This window comes from Antennarius striatus, chromosome 12 (assembly GCF_040054535.1).
Source record: "Antennarius striatus isolate MH-2024 chromosome 12, ASM4005453v1, whole genome shotgun sequence".
NCBI lineage: Eukaryota > Metazoa > Chordata > Actinopteri > Lophiiformes > Antennariidae > Antennarius > Antennarius striatus.
In genome coordinates, this window is record NC_090787.1 from 13159248 (window position 1) to 13172421 (window position 13174).

Below are 13174 nucleotides of genomic sequence, written 5' to 3' on the forward strand. Positions count from 1 at the left end.
AGATGAGGTATATAAACATAAAAGAGTAAGAGTAAGTATATCTTCAATTTTGTTCAGTGGCAAAAACAAAACCACATTACTCAACACCATAACCTTCAATAATATAGATGCTGTACATTCAGTATGCAGCGTACATTTGTTTATTACTGTGTTTAAGTTGAATTATTCATAAGATCTATTTTCCAACAAGTTCTTATTGTTCAAATTTACAAATATACAACTTATTAACATTTCTATCAGCAGCTTCAGTGCAAGATATACACATTGTACACCAGAGTAAAGAAAACATTTACACAAGAATTGGCATAACAAATGTGTGAAGGCATCATCACAGCAGACGTTTTTCTTCATTCAATAGAAATGTATTTGTCTACTTAAAACAATTTGAGTTTTGTACACAGGCTGCATAAAAAAATATATTCTGTGCAAAGTGTGTTTTTCTTTTTTTTTTTTTGATTGCTCTCTGTGAAAGAGTCGTTATACGTCACTGTCCTCTTTCACGAGGTTGGCTGTGTCTTTGAAACTGTCCTCAGTTGGTGAAAAGGTGCAGGGACGACTCTTCTGAGGTTTGGTTCGGGGGACAAACACAGAAGGATCCAGGGCTGAAGGGTCCCCGCTGCCTCCAACAGGCTTTTCATCCTTCATCTGGAGAATAACAGTTGGTTAACACGCTGGTTTTGTTATAACTGGTGACTTGAAATTGTGCAGATTTACCTCTGAATAAGACGGGTTTTCAAACGTGGTGCTGGGCTTCAATTTCCTCTTGAACAGGCTCCACTTTGACTCCTACAAACAGTCAAAACAGCGAGGTGACACCAGCATGTATGGTTGTATGTATGGTTTTATAATATACACAGGAGACACACCTGCACAGGTGTAGCGCTGAGAGATGACGTGTTCACTAAGCACTGGCCACCGTGATAAGATGGGTTCACAAAGTTATTCTCTAACTGCTCACTGCTCACATTCACAGTAACCTGTGAAAGAATTCAGTTATATCAGACATGAAAACAGGACTCACAGACTAAAATAATCATAAATGTAGATGTATTAATAAGAAAGGTTCAAGGAATAATAAAGAAACGTACACATATCCATGAATATAAAATACGAGAATGTCAAAATATACTGGCTTTGTTTACAATTTATGTTTCATCCCACAGGAATATGACAATTATACACTTAAAGAAAGACGTCTGATAGAAAATCTGATATAAACAAATTCACTTTGTAAATTCTACATATTTGTCAATATTTTTTAGATATTTGTTGGAAATGTATAAACTGTGTGGTAGCAGAAAAGAAAACGGTCTCATGTGTTTCATGTATATTCAGTCTTCAAGTGAAGTTATACGAGTACCTGTGTGGCGTGAATGACTGCAGGATCAGCAGACACTCCAGATGCAGCGGCATATAAAGGGTTCTCAAATGTTATTGGTTGCCGTCCAACTTCCATCGCAAAATTATCATCCTGTTAGATATGACATTAATGTGATTGCTGATGCAACCATTTTCCAAATTAAATGACACACGGATTGTTAATGAGCTGCTGGTGATACAGTTCATCAAGGGATACTAAAGTTAGACTTATAGATCAACACCATATAGAGAGGTTCATGCAAAAACAAACAAACAGGAAGTCTTTAACAGGTATCACTAAAGGTCTTACCATCTGCATGGCTGTGTCAATGAACGACACCCCAATGTGTGATGGTCCAAGGTCAACATTATCACCTGAGCGAAACGTGACCCCATTCCCTGTGTCCGCTGACTTCACCAAGCTGCTGAGACTGGTTAAAAAAAGGGTCTCTAGTTTGAACTTTGATCTACATTCCTTGAAGAGTGCCTGTTGGATGGTTTCTGTTCCTAAACACAAAGAGCTGAGATACCTGGGTAGTTTGGGCATGGAGGGGATGAAAGATCCTGTTCGTTTGTAGTTGAGGAAAACCCCAACAGCCAAAGCTCCAGTAATCAGGATGATAATAACCGCCAGGAGAACAGCCACAGCTAAAGAAATGTTTTACAATATTTAATTTAAAAATATTAGACACACTTACAGTAACACTGACTAGTCCATTACTGTATGCTTCATTAGTTTCCTAAAGCACTGGAGAAATGACATAGCGATAAATCAATGAATTACTTGGCTGTTTTATATAAAAAGGTTAGCCAGTCAACATTTGCTGCTGTGCCAAGCCTGAGAAGAAGGTAGGTAGTAAAAGTAGATAAGCAAGGAGGGTGAATTCATCATGTTTGGCCTTGATCTGCTCCAGTAAATTCAACAGATCATTACTGATACCCTAGTTGCCACAAAATAACTACTGCAGGTCTAACAGGCTTCCAGGCATTGACCAAACTCTGAATGAGAATACCTTAAAAGTGAGATAAGGGGTGGATTGCAGTACCTGTTCCTGCTGGGGCACCTCTTGACTTTCCCATCTCACAATAGCTGCCCACATAACCGTATGGGCATCTGCAGGAAGTCATAATGCACATACATTTTTACATCGGGAAACAAAACCCTGAACTGTATTTGAAAAACAGCAGACATTACTAAATATCACTGCTGAACCAATCAGTCACTGGTGTAAATGGAACCTGCTACTGGACTCACTTGCACTTCGGCAGACCGCCTTCATCAGTGTAGCAGGTTCCACCATTCATGCATCTACATGCAAGAGGCATTGCAACAGGCGCTTCAATGGCTGCAAGAGCAAAAGCCAGGCATATGCAGTCAACGATAAAAGTACACGTATGTCATCCACATTTAACAAAACCGCACAGGAGCAGCCATGCACATGGGGGGGTATGAATGCAAAATAAGATGCAATAGAGCCAGCACAAAGTGCAGGCAGAAAATTCACTGAGGTTTACCTGCGTCACATTCGTTAGAGTCAAACTCCACTGGAGAAGACCCTTGCGGACAGGCGCATGTGTAGCCCCCAGGGCGGAGGAGACAGAGGTGGCTGCACACAGTCTTACATGGGTTCGGTACTGAAAAGAGAAACGACGGATATCGTGCCTTGACTTAAATCATTAAACTTTAATTTTGTGTGAACCTAAAGAATTTATAACGTGGAAAACTGCTTTCCAGATAAAGACAAGCTGTTTACTATCCTCAATTTATCCAGTACTCGGTAGTTTGAAGAAGTAAAAGTAGTAGTAAAATTGAAGTAGCATAAATTTAGTTTGACAACTTGCCTTAAAATGCATTTTACTTTACTCTTGTGATGGTGGATGATCAGACGTGACTGTTTATGTGGAATCAACCCTCATTAAGTTGTGAAATCTATTCCTAATTTTTTTATTTTCATTACAAGTATCATACTGAGAGCACACTCAGTAGCAATACAACATCCATTTATGTGATACCCTAAACGAAACAAAATAAGATTAAAATATTCCCTCTGAAACCCAATTCTATGACTCCCCCCATGTTCTGACCTGACTGGTTGTGTCGGTGCTCTTGGTAAATGCGAACTTGTGTCAGCCAGGGATTAATGGTTAGAACCTTGACTTTATTTCCATTTCCAAACTTGTTAGTCCTCCATACTTCGCCTTTGCCTTTTGTTGTCCAGTACACATGTCCCTCAAATACATCCAGACTATAAGGATGTCCAATGTCTGAGAGAGATGAGACACAATGATTTAATTGCATATTTCAAATTAAATACTTGATGGCTCAGTGCCGTTGCTATCACGTCCTGTGTGTTTGCCTGCCCCACATCTCAGTACTCTGACCTCCTGATAGGACGATCTTCCTGTTGGTGCCATCAGGCTTCATAGACTCAATCACATTTTCTTTGGAGTCACACCAGTATATCCGATTTCCATTCAAATAGTCTACAGCCAGCCCAGTAGGCCAGCCAAGGTCGTCCTCCTTCACCAGCACCTCTCGGTGCTGACCGTCCATCCATGCTGATTCTATTCTGGGTGTCCGGCCCCAGTCTGTCCAGTACATCATCCTGCCACAGACACAAAAGTCTTATCACGACTGTAATATCATTCAGCCCTATGAAGAATGTGGATTACATATTTTCATACCCAAGTGATGGATTGACAACAATAGCAGCAGGCTGGTCGAGGTCTGTGTGGATCAACCACTTCCTGTACCGTCCATCTAGTTTTGCCACTTCAATTCGATTGGTGCCTGAATCTGTCCAATAAATGTGCCTGTAAGACGTGATAAATATGAGGTCTTTGAAAGAGACCACTTTCAAACTTTCCAGTGCTTGACTTAGAATCATTTCGATTACCCGCCAACCCAGTCCAGAGCAATGCCATCAGGTTTAGCGATGTATCTGAGGTTCAGATCCACATCTTTCACTGGGTTGCTGCCATGATCATTAAATGTGGTCATGTAGGCACGTTTGATTGAGCCAAACTCAGATCCACGACCCAGAACTGTCCAGTACACAATACCTACAGCACAACAAGGGATGAATATTACCTAAAGTTTTTTCATTATTTCCTGTAGCAGTACAGAGTTATGAGGGGTCTCACTGAGTCCTTGTCCGTCTGGATCCCACAGGTAGTCCAAGGCTTGGATGTGCTCAGCATTGTCCACATAATCTGAATACTGTTCAGATGACAGGTTGAAGCGGCGGATGCGAACATTGTCTGGCAGTAGCAGCACTGGTGGATTTCCTACACAGAGGTGAGCTGAGTGCTATTAGCAAATTCATTGCGGTTTTTCTTTAACTTGATAGTAAATGCAAACATTTGATGAGAATTTTTCTGATATGTGAACGCAAAACTCTTACCCTGGGCAGCGCACTCTGTCCCAGGTGGCTCACCGAAGGAGAGAAAACCTTCAGCACAAAAACACTCGTAGCTTCCCTTAGTGTTCTGGCACTCCTGGGGACATGTGCCATACACCTCACACTCATTCACGTCTGTTTCCACAGGAAAAAGAAATTATAAATATGAAGTGAATGTGGACAAATATTCATCTCTGAACTGTGTTAAGATAAACTGATGTGTCATTTACCCTCGCAGGTGTGTTTTTCTGTCATTCTGGGCTTGTAGCCAGACCGGCACGAACAGAGTAAGCCTCCATCTGACAGGTCGGTGCAGTTATGTTCACAGATGTTATCACTGCATGTGTGTGTATGGCCACGGTCTGTCAAGTACAAAAACAAACAGCGTGACACTCGTGTAGAAAACGGTCACGGCTTAGTTTCTATTTGTTTTCAGTCGATCGAAAGGAAGTCGATATGAAAGACTTTGAAAATGAAAGACTATGCAATTTCCTCCGGGATTAATAAAGAATATGTCTATCTTTCTTTCTTTCTTTCACCAATAAACAAAGGGAAATACAATATAAAAATTAGTACAGTGTTTTTGAACACTAAATTGAACACTGAATTGTAAAATGTTCTAAATGTGATTGAAGTTTTTCTGCAAAAAATCTTCTTCTGAAGCACTATCTATCTATCTATCTATCTATCTATCTATCTATCTATCTATCTATCTATCTATCTATCTATCAATCTATCAATCTATCTATCTATCTATCTATCTATCTATCTATCTATCTATCTATCTATCTATCTATCTATCTATCTATCTATCTATCTATCTATCTATTTATCTATCTATCTATCTATCTATCTAAAATGGTTCTTTGTAAATCAGCAGTATAAATGTCACACTTCTTAGAATGAAACAATGCCAGTGGATTTCTTTGTCTTTATTCCTTAAAAAACGCCTTATATATATATATATATATATATACTCTTTGTTTTCGAACTCACGGCAGCCCAGCTCGTCTGACTGGTCTCCACAGTCATCATAATCATCACAGGCATACTGCAGCGGGATACACTGTCTATTACTGCATTTGTACTCATCATCTGCACAGGGTCCGTGAGTTGGGCCTTGGCCTTGACAGACAGAAACACATCAAGTCAGGAGACTCAGAGAAGTTACGTCCAATAAAGGAAATACAGCATGATATGAGGACGAGTAGGCAAAGTAAACCCCCAGCTACCAACTATCAGACTTACAGTTTTCCTGTCTCTCATCGGACCCATCGCCGCAGTCATCGACAGAGTTACACAGCTCATGAGTGTAGATGCAGCGGTTGTTGTCACAGCGGAAACGAAAGGGAGTCTCACATTGGATTTCCACTGTGAATCAGTAAAAACAGGTTGTCTTAAAAAAATGTTGAAAATGTGACGATGATCTCATTCTGAGTAGGATAAGGATCAAGCATCGATTTTGTATGAGCAGGATTTCTTACGGCAGAGATGCAGCTCCTCATCTGAATTATCCCCACAGTCATTGTCTCCATCACATTTCCAATGAGGATGGACACATACATGGTTTTTGCACTCAAACATAGAGGGGTGGCAGTATGTGCCATTGGGAAAGCGGGTTGCTGAAAGTGAGAACCGTACTGTAAACTTTAAGTTTGTGACCAAACTCACAATTAAAGACCATTCAGTGTGAGTCACTTACGGCAAGACGTCTCGTCTGTGTAGTCAAGGCAGTCGATGTTGCCGTCACATTTGAATCGTTCAGCGATACAATGTCCACTCCCACACTGGAAATAACCAGGATGACAAGTTCGCAACTCTGCAACAAACGCAGAACCAGTAGGTGCAGCATTACTTTACGCACAAGTATCATTCAACCGTGGAGGTGTGGAGCTTTGTCCTGACTACAGGGTGACACACTGAGGATGTTTTTCTTTCTATGGGCATCCAAAGTATTCTAGCAGGACTAGGAAACAGAACAAATAAACTATTTTTGTGACGCTAACAGTATGTGGTCCTGCTTTTCTACATTAAAACTTAAAGTTTGATTTCTTCTTTGTTTACTGCAGCCCTCTGTTCATCCAAAAACAGCAAGCCAACAAAGAGCCTCCACTTACCACAGTCCCTTTCATCTGAGTTGTCCTCACAGTCGTTGTCATGGTCACAGACCCAACGATCAGGAATGCAGTGCAGATTATCACAACGAAATTCGCTCTCCGTGCATGCACGTGGAGCTGGTGGAAGAAATGAAGAAAACGTTAATTTAACAGTGTGGCATCATGCAAATGTAGAAAGGTTCTTTAAATTCATTAACTTTCCACAAAACTAACCAGTACGCATCAATCGAAGGAGTGTCAAAAGCTGCAGTGAGTCTTAATCAACTTAACAACATTTTCAAAGTCAAGGAATTTTAAATGAAGCTTATCATTGCCATCCATATGGTGAAATAACACAGCTATTATATCAAGCAGTTTGTGCAGCTGTTACTCTGCAGACAGCTCATGTTCACTAGAGACAAACTCTGTTGGCATCAGTTGGGAAGCATTACCACAATGATTTAACTTGCATTATCACTATTAAATGGCATGTTCTTAGACATGTTTAAATTCTCCGGGGCAAAAGGTGACAGGCTCCACTCCTTCTTCCTGACATTCTGAGGACAGCATGTTTCTGCAGCAGCTGATAAGACTACTGTACCTCTTGCTGCAATCCACTGTCAGCAGTAGTGTTGAGCCTCTTACAAAACCTCCCTGATGTTTGATAAAATTATAGCAGGACTATTATTTTTTATCAACACTCTTTTATTTGTACAATTTACAGGAGCTACACTAGAATCCCTCCACAATGAGCCAAAGTAGAAGATATTTATATGATTTCCAAAGCATCTTAACAGATTTTCAGTCGTCACAATTCTGCGAGGAGTCAAACCAAACACTCCGATGCAACTTAATAAAGATTTATCAGTGACAGTGAAGAGCACTCACTGCAACTATGTTCATCAGAGTTGTCCCCGCAGTCATCATCCCCATCACATCTCCACCTCAGCGGGATGCAGCGGTGGTTTTCACAACGGAAGTCTCCATTAGGATCACAGGTCACTTCATCTGGGAAAGGAAAGGTCTGTGAAAAACTTCAAATCCTTATGATCACCTGACTAATCTCCTTCACTTATCCTGTCACAAAAACTATTTTTCCACCTTTAGCATACAGTTTCAATCAGTCTCCTCCAGGAGCTGTCCATCATTGCATCCCGCTTTCAAAGTGGTGATTTATTGTAATTGTCAGCGTTCGTTCGTCCACCAAATATCTTTGCAACCGTTGCAGATAGAAAGATGTAACAAAAAGCATATTAAAGCGGATGAAAATGAGATGATGACCTTGAGAAAACTAGATCAAGGTCAAATTTTAACTTTTGTACACTCAGGAACCAGATAAGATAGATGAGGGAGAAGGCCAGTGTGAGTAAGACTGTAGACCAAAGCTAGATCAAAACTACTGCTTTGATCTATGAAAGTAGGTGAGAGCACTAGTGTTGATCTTTGACCTATGCAAGTAGGTTAGGGTAAAATTTTGAATTCAGGGGTGTTGCGGGATGTTGCAGTCTGTGACTGCCTTGGTTCTAGTTGATCAGTTGTTGAGGATTTTGAGAAGTGATGTGACGATCACTCCAACACACCCGAAGGGAAATGGTCATGAAACAAAAGAGATGGGCATCGCTTTTCAAAAGAAAACCTGCATCAATCCATCAAGTACAACCAAAGACAAACTTGAGGAAAAGCTGACTGTCACTAGTACATGGGGACAGTGGTCAACAAGAAACTCAGTCATGACCATAGAAATAATTCAATCTAGTAAAACATCACAAGGCACTGATGATTCTATTTTAAAATTTTTCGGTTGAACCCATTTTAAAACCGTTCTTATTTTATCTCTTGGCATGGTAACATTTTTTATGCGTAATAAAAACTGTCTGTTAAATATGTTAAACAGTTAAAACAGTATTAAGCAGCTTTCTCTGGATGATATTTATCACAGACACATTATGAAAGAAAGACATTGGCCAGCTTCAAACTTCTTGTCTTGGGGGAATTTGTTCTTTTCCCATTTGTTTGGAGATACTGACTTTTCATGCTAAAGAGAAACAGATTGTTAACACTTAATCTGCTCTAACCTCGACTGTACTGCTCAGCATGTACTGTTACTTTTATTATCAGTGTTGCAATATGAAATCTTTTAATGAAAATAATTTTTTCTTCCTGTTTTGGGTGTTGCTGTTATTTTGTTTCATCCCATGTGTTATTGTATGAAGTGTTTATCTATTTGTTACCAATTTTGTAAATCACATTTCTTTCTTTCTTGAACTGAACTGAACTAAACCTTGAAAAAGATTATAATGTCCTCTAAATGTTGACAGTATTTCACAAAAGTGCTGATTTTACCTCAGTCACTCTGAAAGATGTAGTTTCTTTTGGGGCTTTTGAATGAGATGTGCTCTTAATGTTCAGCACAGATTTATAAGCATCATTAACAGCAGCTTCTGTTGTTGAACCTCTCTCTCTCTCTCTCTCTCTCTCTCTCTCTCTCTCTCTCTCTCTCTCTCTTCTCTGTTCCATTATTATGGACGAACTAGCTGTGTATCACACAATAATTCTACTAATTAACAGTATAAACATCTGTTCCAAACAACTGAAAACCTTTATAATTTGAAGAAATTAGTGTCAGTCAGAAACGAAAGGCATTTTGTTTTTAATTAAAGTGCAAATAGGGAGGAGAGCAGCATACTATGGACAGATGGGTGACCTCTACCCATGCCAGTATGTGTCTACAGAGGATAAGACTGCAGGGGATGAGAAGCACAGACGAGAAAGGAGTGGAGGAGAGCTAGTCTGAGCCGTCTCTACCACACAGTACTGGGGGGTCAAAGATAGCGCGGTGCTAGCTAGTCTTGCCCTCCTAGCCCTCCACCTGGCCCATCTGCTACATTCTTACGGGAAGATTAGCACGGATCTCCCGTCCTGCGCGGGCATGGCACTAATGGAGCGAGGGCCTCTGATAAGAGACGGGAGGACCATGGCGGGTGTGTTTGGATCGTAGCGAAGTACAAAGAGACTTTTGTGAACCCTGCCCCCACGCAAGGACAGAGCAACAACACACACTTAAACATAGACCCATACCACCTGACAGCTCATAAATCTGCAGCACTCTCAAATGGTGGGGGAGGGTGAGTGGCGAGACCCTCTCCATCAGCACCTCCCACTACCTCACTGTGTAATGTTCCACAGGAGGTTAAGGTGTTGCTAATTGCCCTTCACTCACTCCTTGCAAATAAGTTATTTCAATGTTCTAAGCGTTTAAACCCTCAAAAGTATCTGGAAGAATGGAGCTTTCAGTAAATAGATGACTTGATCAACCAGGGATGGAGAGTTTTGAAAACAATTTTCAACTTATCTCCACGACTTGAACAGAACCCCAACAATGGTGGTCATTACTCACCACAGCCTTGCTCATCGCTGTTGTCTCTACAGTCATTGTGGCCGTTGCAAACAGACCAGAGTGGCACACAACGGTAGTTGGTCTGGCAGTCAAACTGTGTGTGGTTGTCACATCGATACGCTGGACCCACTGTGGAAAAATACCATAATTGTTAGTTGAAGGAAGGAAAGACAGGGACAATTCTTCTTAAAATATATGTGTAAAAAGTCTGATAAAACAAGTCTCACTCAAAAGTTTTGATATAAGGTCTCTCAAAGTTTTTATTGTAATGCAACTTAGATTTTTTCATTTATTCCTCCAACACTCTTCACAGTGGGAAGCTTGTCAGGCGATGGAAGGAATACTTCAAGGATCTCCTCAATCCCACTACCATGTCTTCCATGGAAGGAGCGGAGGCTGAGGCCTCAGAGGTGGACTCTTCCATCACTGGAGCTGAAGTCACTGAGGTGGTTGCCAAGGGGCACGGCACCGGGGGTGGATGAGATTCGCCCTGAGTACCTCAAGTCTCTGGATGTGCAGGGATTGTCTTGCTTGACACGTCTCTGTAACATTGTATGGTAGTCGGGGATAGTACCTCTGGATTGGCAGACCGGGGTGGCGGTTTTCATCCTGATTGCAGAACCTGGACCAGCTCTACACTCTCCATCGAGTGCTCGAGGGAGTTTACCTAACCAATCCACATGCATGAGTAGAGTAAAAAAAAGGAGAAAGGTGTGTGACTTACTGCACTCCTCTATCGGTTCATCAGAGTTGTCACCACAATCATCATCAGCATCACATTTCCAGCTCTGGGGAATACAGCGTCCATTGCGGCATTTGAATTGGCCCGGATTACAGGTCCTGGTGGAGCAGTGGGTTGAGTCCTCGTCAGACTGGTCACCGCAGTCGTCTTCACCATCACACTGCCAGGACTCAGGGACACACCTCTTATTGGCACATTTCCACTGGTGACTTTCACACTGGTGTGTAGCTAGAATGAATACAAGTCAAATTAGTTGACTGTTTGATGGCACACATAAAAAATACAACTCTTGAATACAATTTGGGCCAGAAGCACAAAACATGAGTCTCAAAGAATGCATTATGGACTGGGTACATCAATAATAGCTAGTAATAACAGTCAGTTAAGAGCACACAACCAACCACATAGCACAGGGTCTTCATCTGAACCATCATGGCAGTCCTGCTGGCTGTTGCACAGGAAATGTGGACTGGTGCAGTTTCCATCATTGCATTGAAACTGTCCCAGTCTGCAGTGGCGAGCCGGGCAGGTGGAGGGCTCGTCTGAGCCATCTCTGCAGTCCCTCTGACCATCGCATTTCCACCAGATAGGAATACACCTAATGAAGCAGAGCGAGGGATCGATGCTTAGTGTGTTTATTTTACACAATGTTAAAAAAAAATTCTATGAAAGTTGCATGTAGTGTATTCATATTGATATTTTTTTATTTGAAATTTCATACAATAGATGCATTTTTGTAAACTGCTCGATCTTTAAGTTGGATATTACCTTAATAACCCCCATGCATGAGATAACAAGTACCATTAATCCTTTATAACTGACATGACGATGAAATTACCAAGAAAATCTAATAGTCAAAAAGCTGCACCAAAAAAAAAAATCAAATCACAAGGTACCCCACAGGAAGTTGTCTTAACAAACCGTTCATTGTTAGCACATCTGTACTGGGTGCTGGTGCACATGGGGAGACACCGGGTCACACCTCCTATTTGAACAGTCAGGAAATGGTCAGGGCATTCGCAGGTGTGTTCCCGTCCCCCGTGACGGATCAGGCACAGGTGAGAGCAGCCTCCATTGTTCACCACACAGGGATTGTTTACTATCACAGGAAGAGGAAGTCTTTTGGTCTCAATTCACTGCAGCTGGGCCAACAAAGGCCGGGTATTGTTCAGCTTGTGGTCAGTATCAGTCCTTAAATCAACTTAAGGTGTAAGTGTTACAAAAAGAAATCGTTTCGAGAACAAAATATGTATGACAAAACTTGATTTTTACTTACCAATAGGCTGTCTATAAGGATGACATACGTGGATGTCAAATGGTCTGTGCGTGGTGTTCAGAAGGACATGATGACCAGATCCATCATACTTGTTGCCTTTCTCCACTGTGCGAGTGTTCCAGTCAGTCCAGTAGACTGTGTCCTCAAACACAGTCAGGGCAAATGGGTGAGGCAAATTCCCATCATATACAGTGTGTCTGTGTCGACCGTCCAAGTCTGAGTACCTGACAAAAGATATAAATAGTACAGCATTAAAAGTATTTTTGCATTTAATGCATATAATGTTTTCCTCATGGATTTTACGATTTTACTCACTCGATGTAACTGAGATGAGCATCAGACCAGTAGAGCTTCTCATTTGTGTAGTCGATAGTGATCCCATTGGGCCACTCTATCTTGGTGGTAATGATGGCTGTTTTGTTGGTTCCATCCATTCCAACACGACCTATAAAGGCTTTGTCACCCCAGTCTGTCCAATATATAAATCTATTAGGGAGAGAAGAAAATGACTTAAGATTACATGATATCTACATGTATATAAAGAAATGATAATCTATAATTCATAACTAAATAATCATCATTCAATTGTTTGAAATACTGAACAAGGCAGTCAGAGATTGCAACATCCCGCGACACCCCCGAATTCGACATTTTACCCTGACCTACACATTTTTGTACCTCTGGCTTCCTGAAAACATTGCTTTTTGTTTTGTGATTATATCTCATCAGGTTTCAGAGATGTGTACCTAAAAAGGTATACAGTGCACCGTCGTTCCTCGCGGTTAATGCGTTCCAGGAACCACACGCGATTAACAAATTCCGTGATTGAGCAACAAACTATTTATCTTATTAATTTAAACGTTTACGAACCCTCCCCAAAGAAGGGTTCAAGGAAACTATTGA

The 13174-nt window shown here is 41.1% G+C and overlaps 1 protein-coding gene across 1 annotated transcript in view; it reads right to left on the reverse strand.

The window, feature by feature from the left end:
* Positions 1 to 467: 467 nt before the first annotated feature.
* Positions 468 to 13174, reverse strand: part of lrp2a (low density lipoprotein receptor-related protein 2a) — a 44487-nt gene continuing 31780 nt past the window's right edge. Inside the window, exons 54-81 of the mRNA XM_068328534.1 lie at positions 12587 to 12757; positions 12272 to 12495; positions 11917 to 12094; positions 11397 to 11593; positions 10978 to 11223; positions 10254 to 10382; positions 7745 to 7864; positions 6878 to 6994; positions 6463 to 6579; positions 6245 to 6382; positions 6009 to 6131; positions 5757 to 5885; positions 4991 to 5122; positions 4764 to 4895; positions 4504 to 4647; positions 4257 to 4422; positions 4045 to 4173; positions 3742 to 3965; positions 3445 to 3624; positions 2875 to 2994; positions 2615 to 2705; positions 2406 to 2473; positions 1890 to 2007; positions 1670 to 1790; positions 1361 to 1471; positions 867 to 977; positions 715 to 786; positions 468 to 645 (exon numbers count right to left, since the gene is read on the reverse strand). Coding sequence (XP_068184635.1) covers positions 478 to 645; positions 715 to 786; positions 867 to 977; positions 1361 to 1471; positions 1670 to 1790; positions 1890 to 2007; positions 2406 to 2473; positions 2615 to 2705; positions 2875 to 2994; positions 3445 to 3624; positions 3742 to 3965; positions 4045 to 4173; positions 4257 to 4422; positions 4504 to 4647; positions 4764 to 4895; positions 4991 to 5122; positions 5757 to 5885; positions 6009 to 6131; positions 6245 to 6382; positions 6463 to 6579; positions 6878 to 6994; positions 7745 to 7864; positions 10254 to 10382; positions 10978 to 11223; positions 11397 to 11593; positions 11917 to 12094; positions 12272 to 12495; positions 12587 to 12757 — 3976 coding nt within the window. The 3' untranslated portion in view covers positions 468 to 477. The remainder of the gene's footprint in view (positions 646 to 714; positions 787 to 866; positions 978 to 1360; positions 1472 to 1669; positions 1791 to 1889; positions 2008 to 2405; positions 2474 to 2614; positions 2706 to 2874; positions 2995 to 3444; positions 3625 to 3741; positions 3966 to 4044; positions 4174 to 4256; positions 4423 to 4503; positions 4648 to 4763; positions 4896 to 4990; positions 5123 to 5756; positions 5886 to 6008; positions 6132 to 6244; positions 6383 to 6462; positions 6580 to 6877; positions 6995 to 7744; positions 7865 to 10253; positions 10383 to 10977; positions 11224 to 11396; positions 11594 to 11916; positions 12095 to 12271; positions 12496 to 12586; positions 12758 to 13174) is intronic.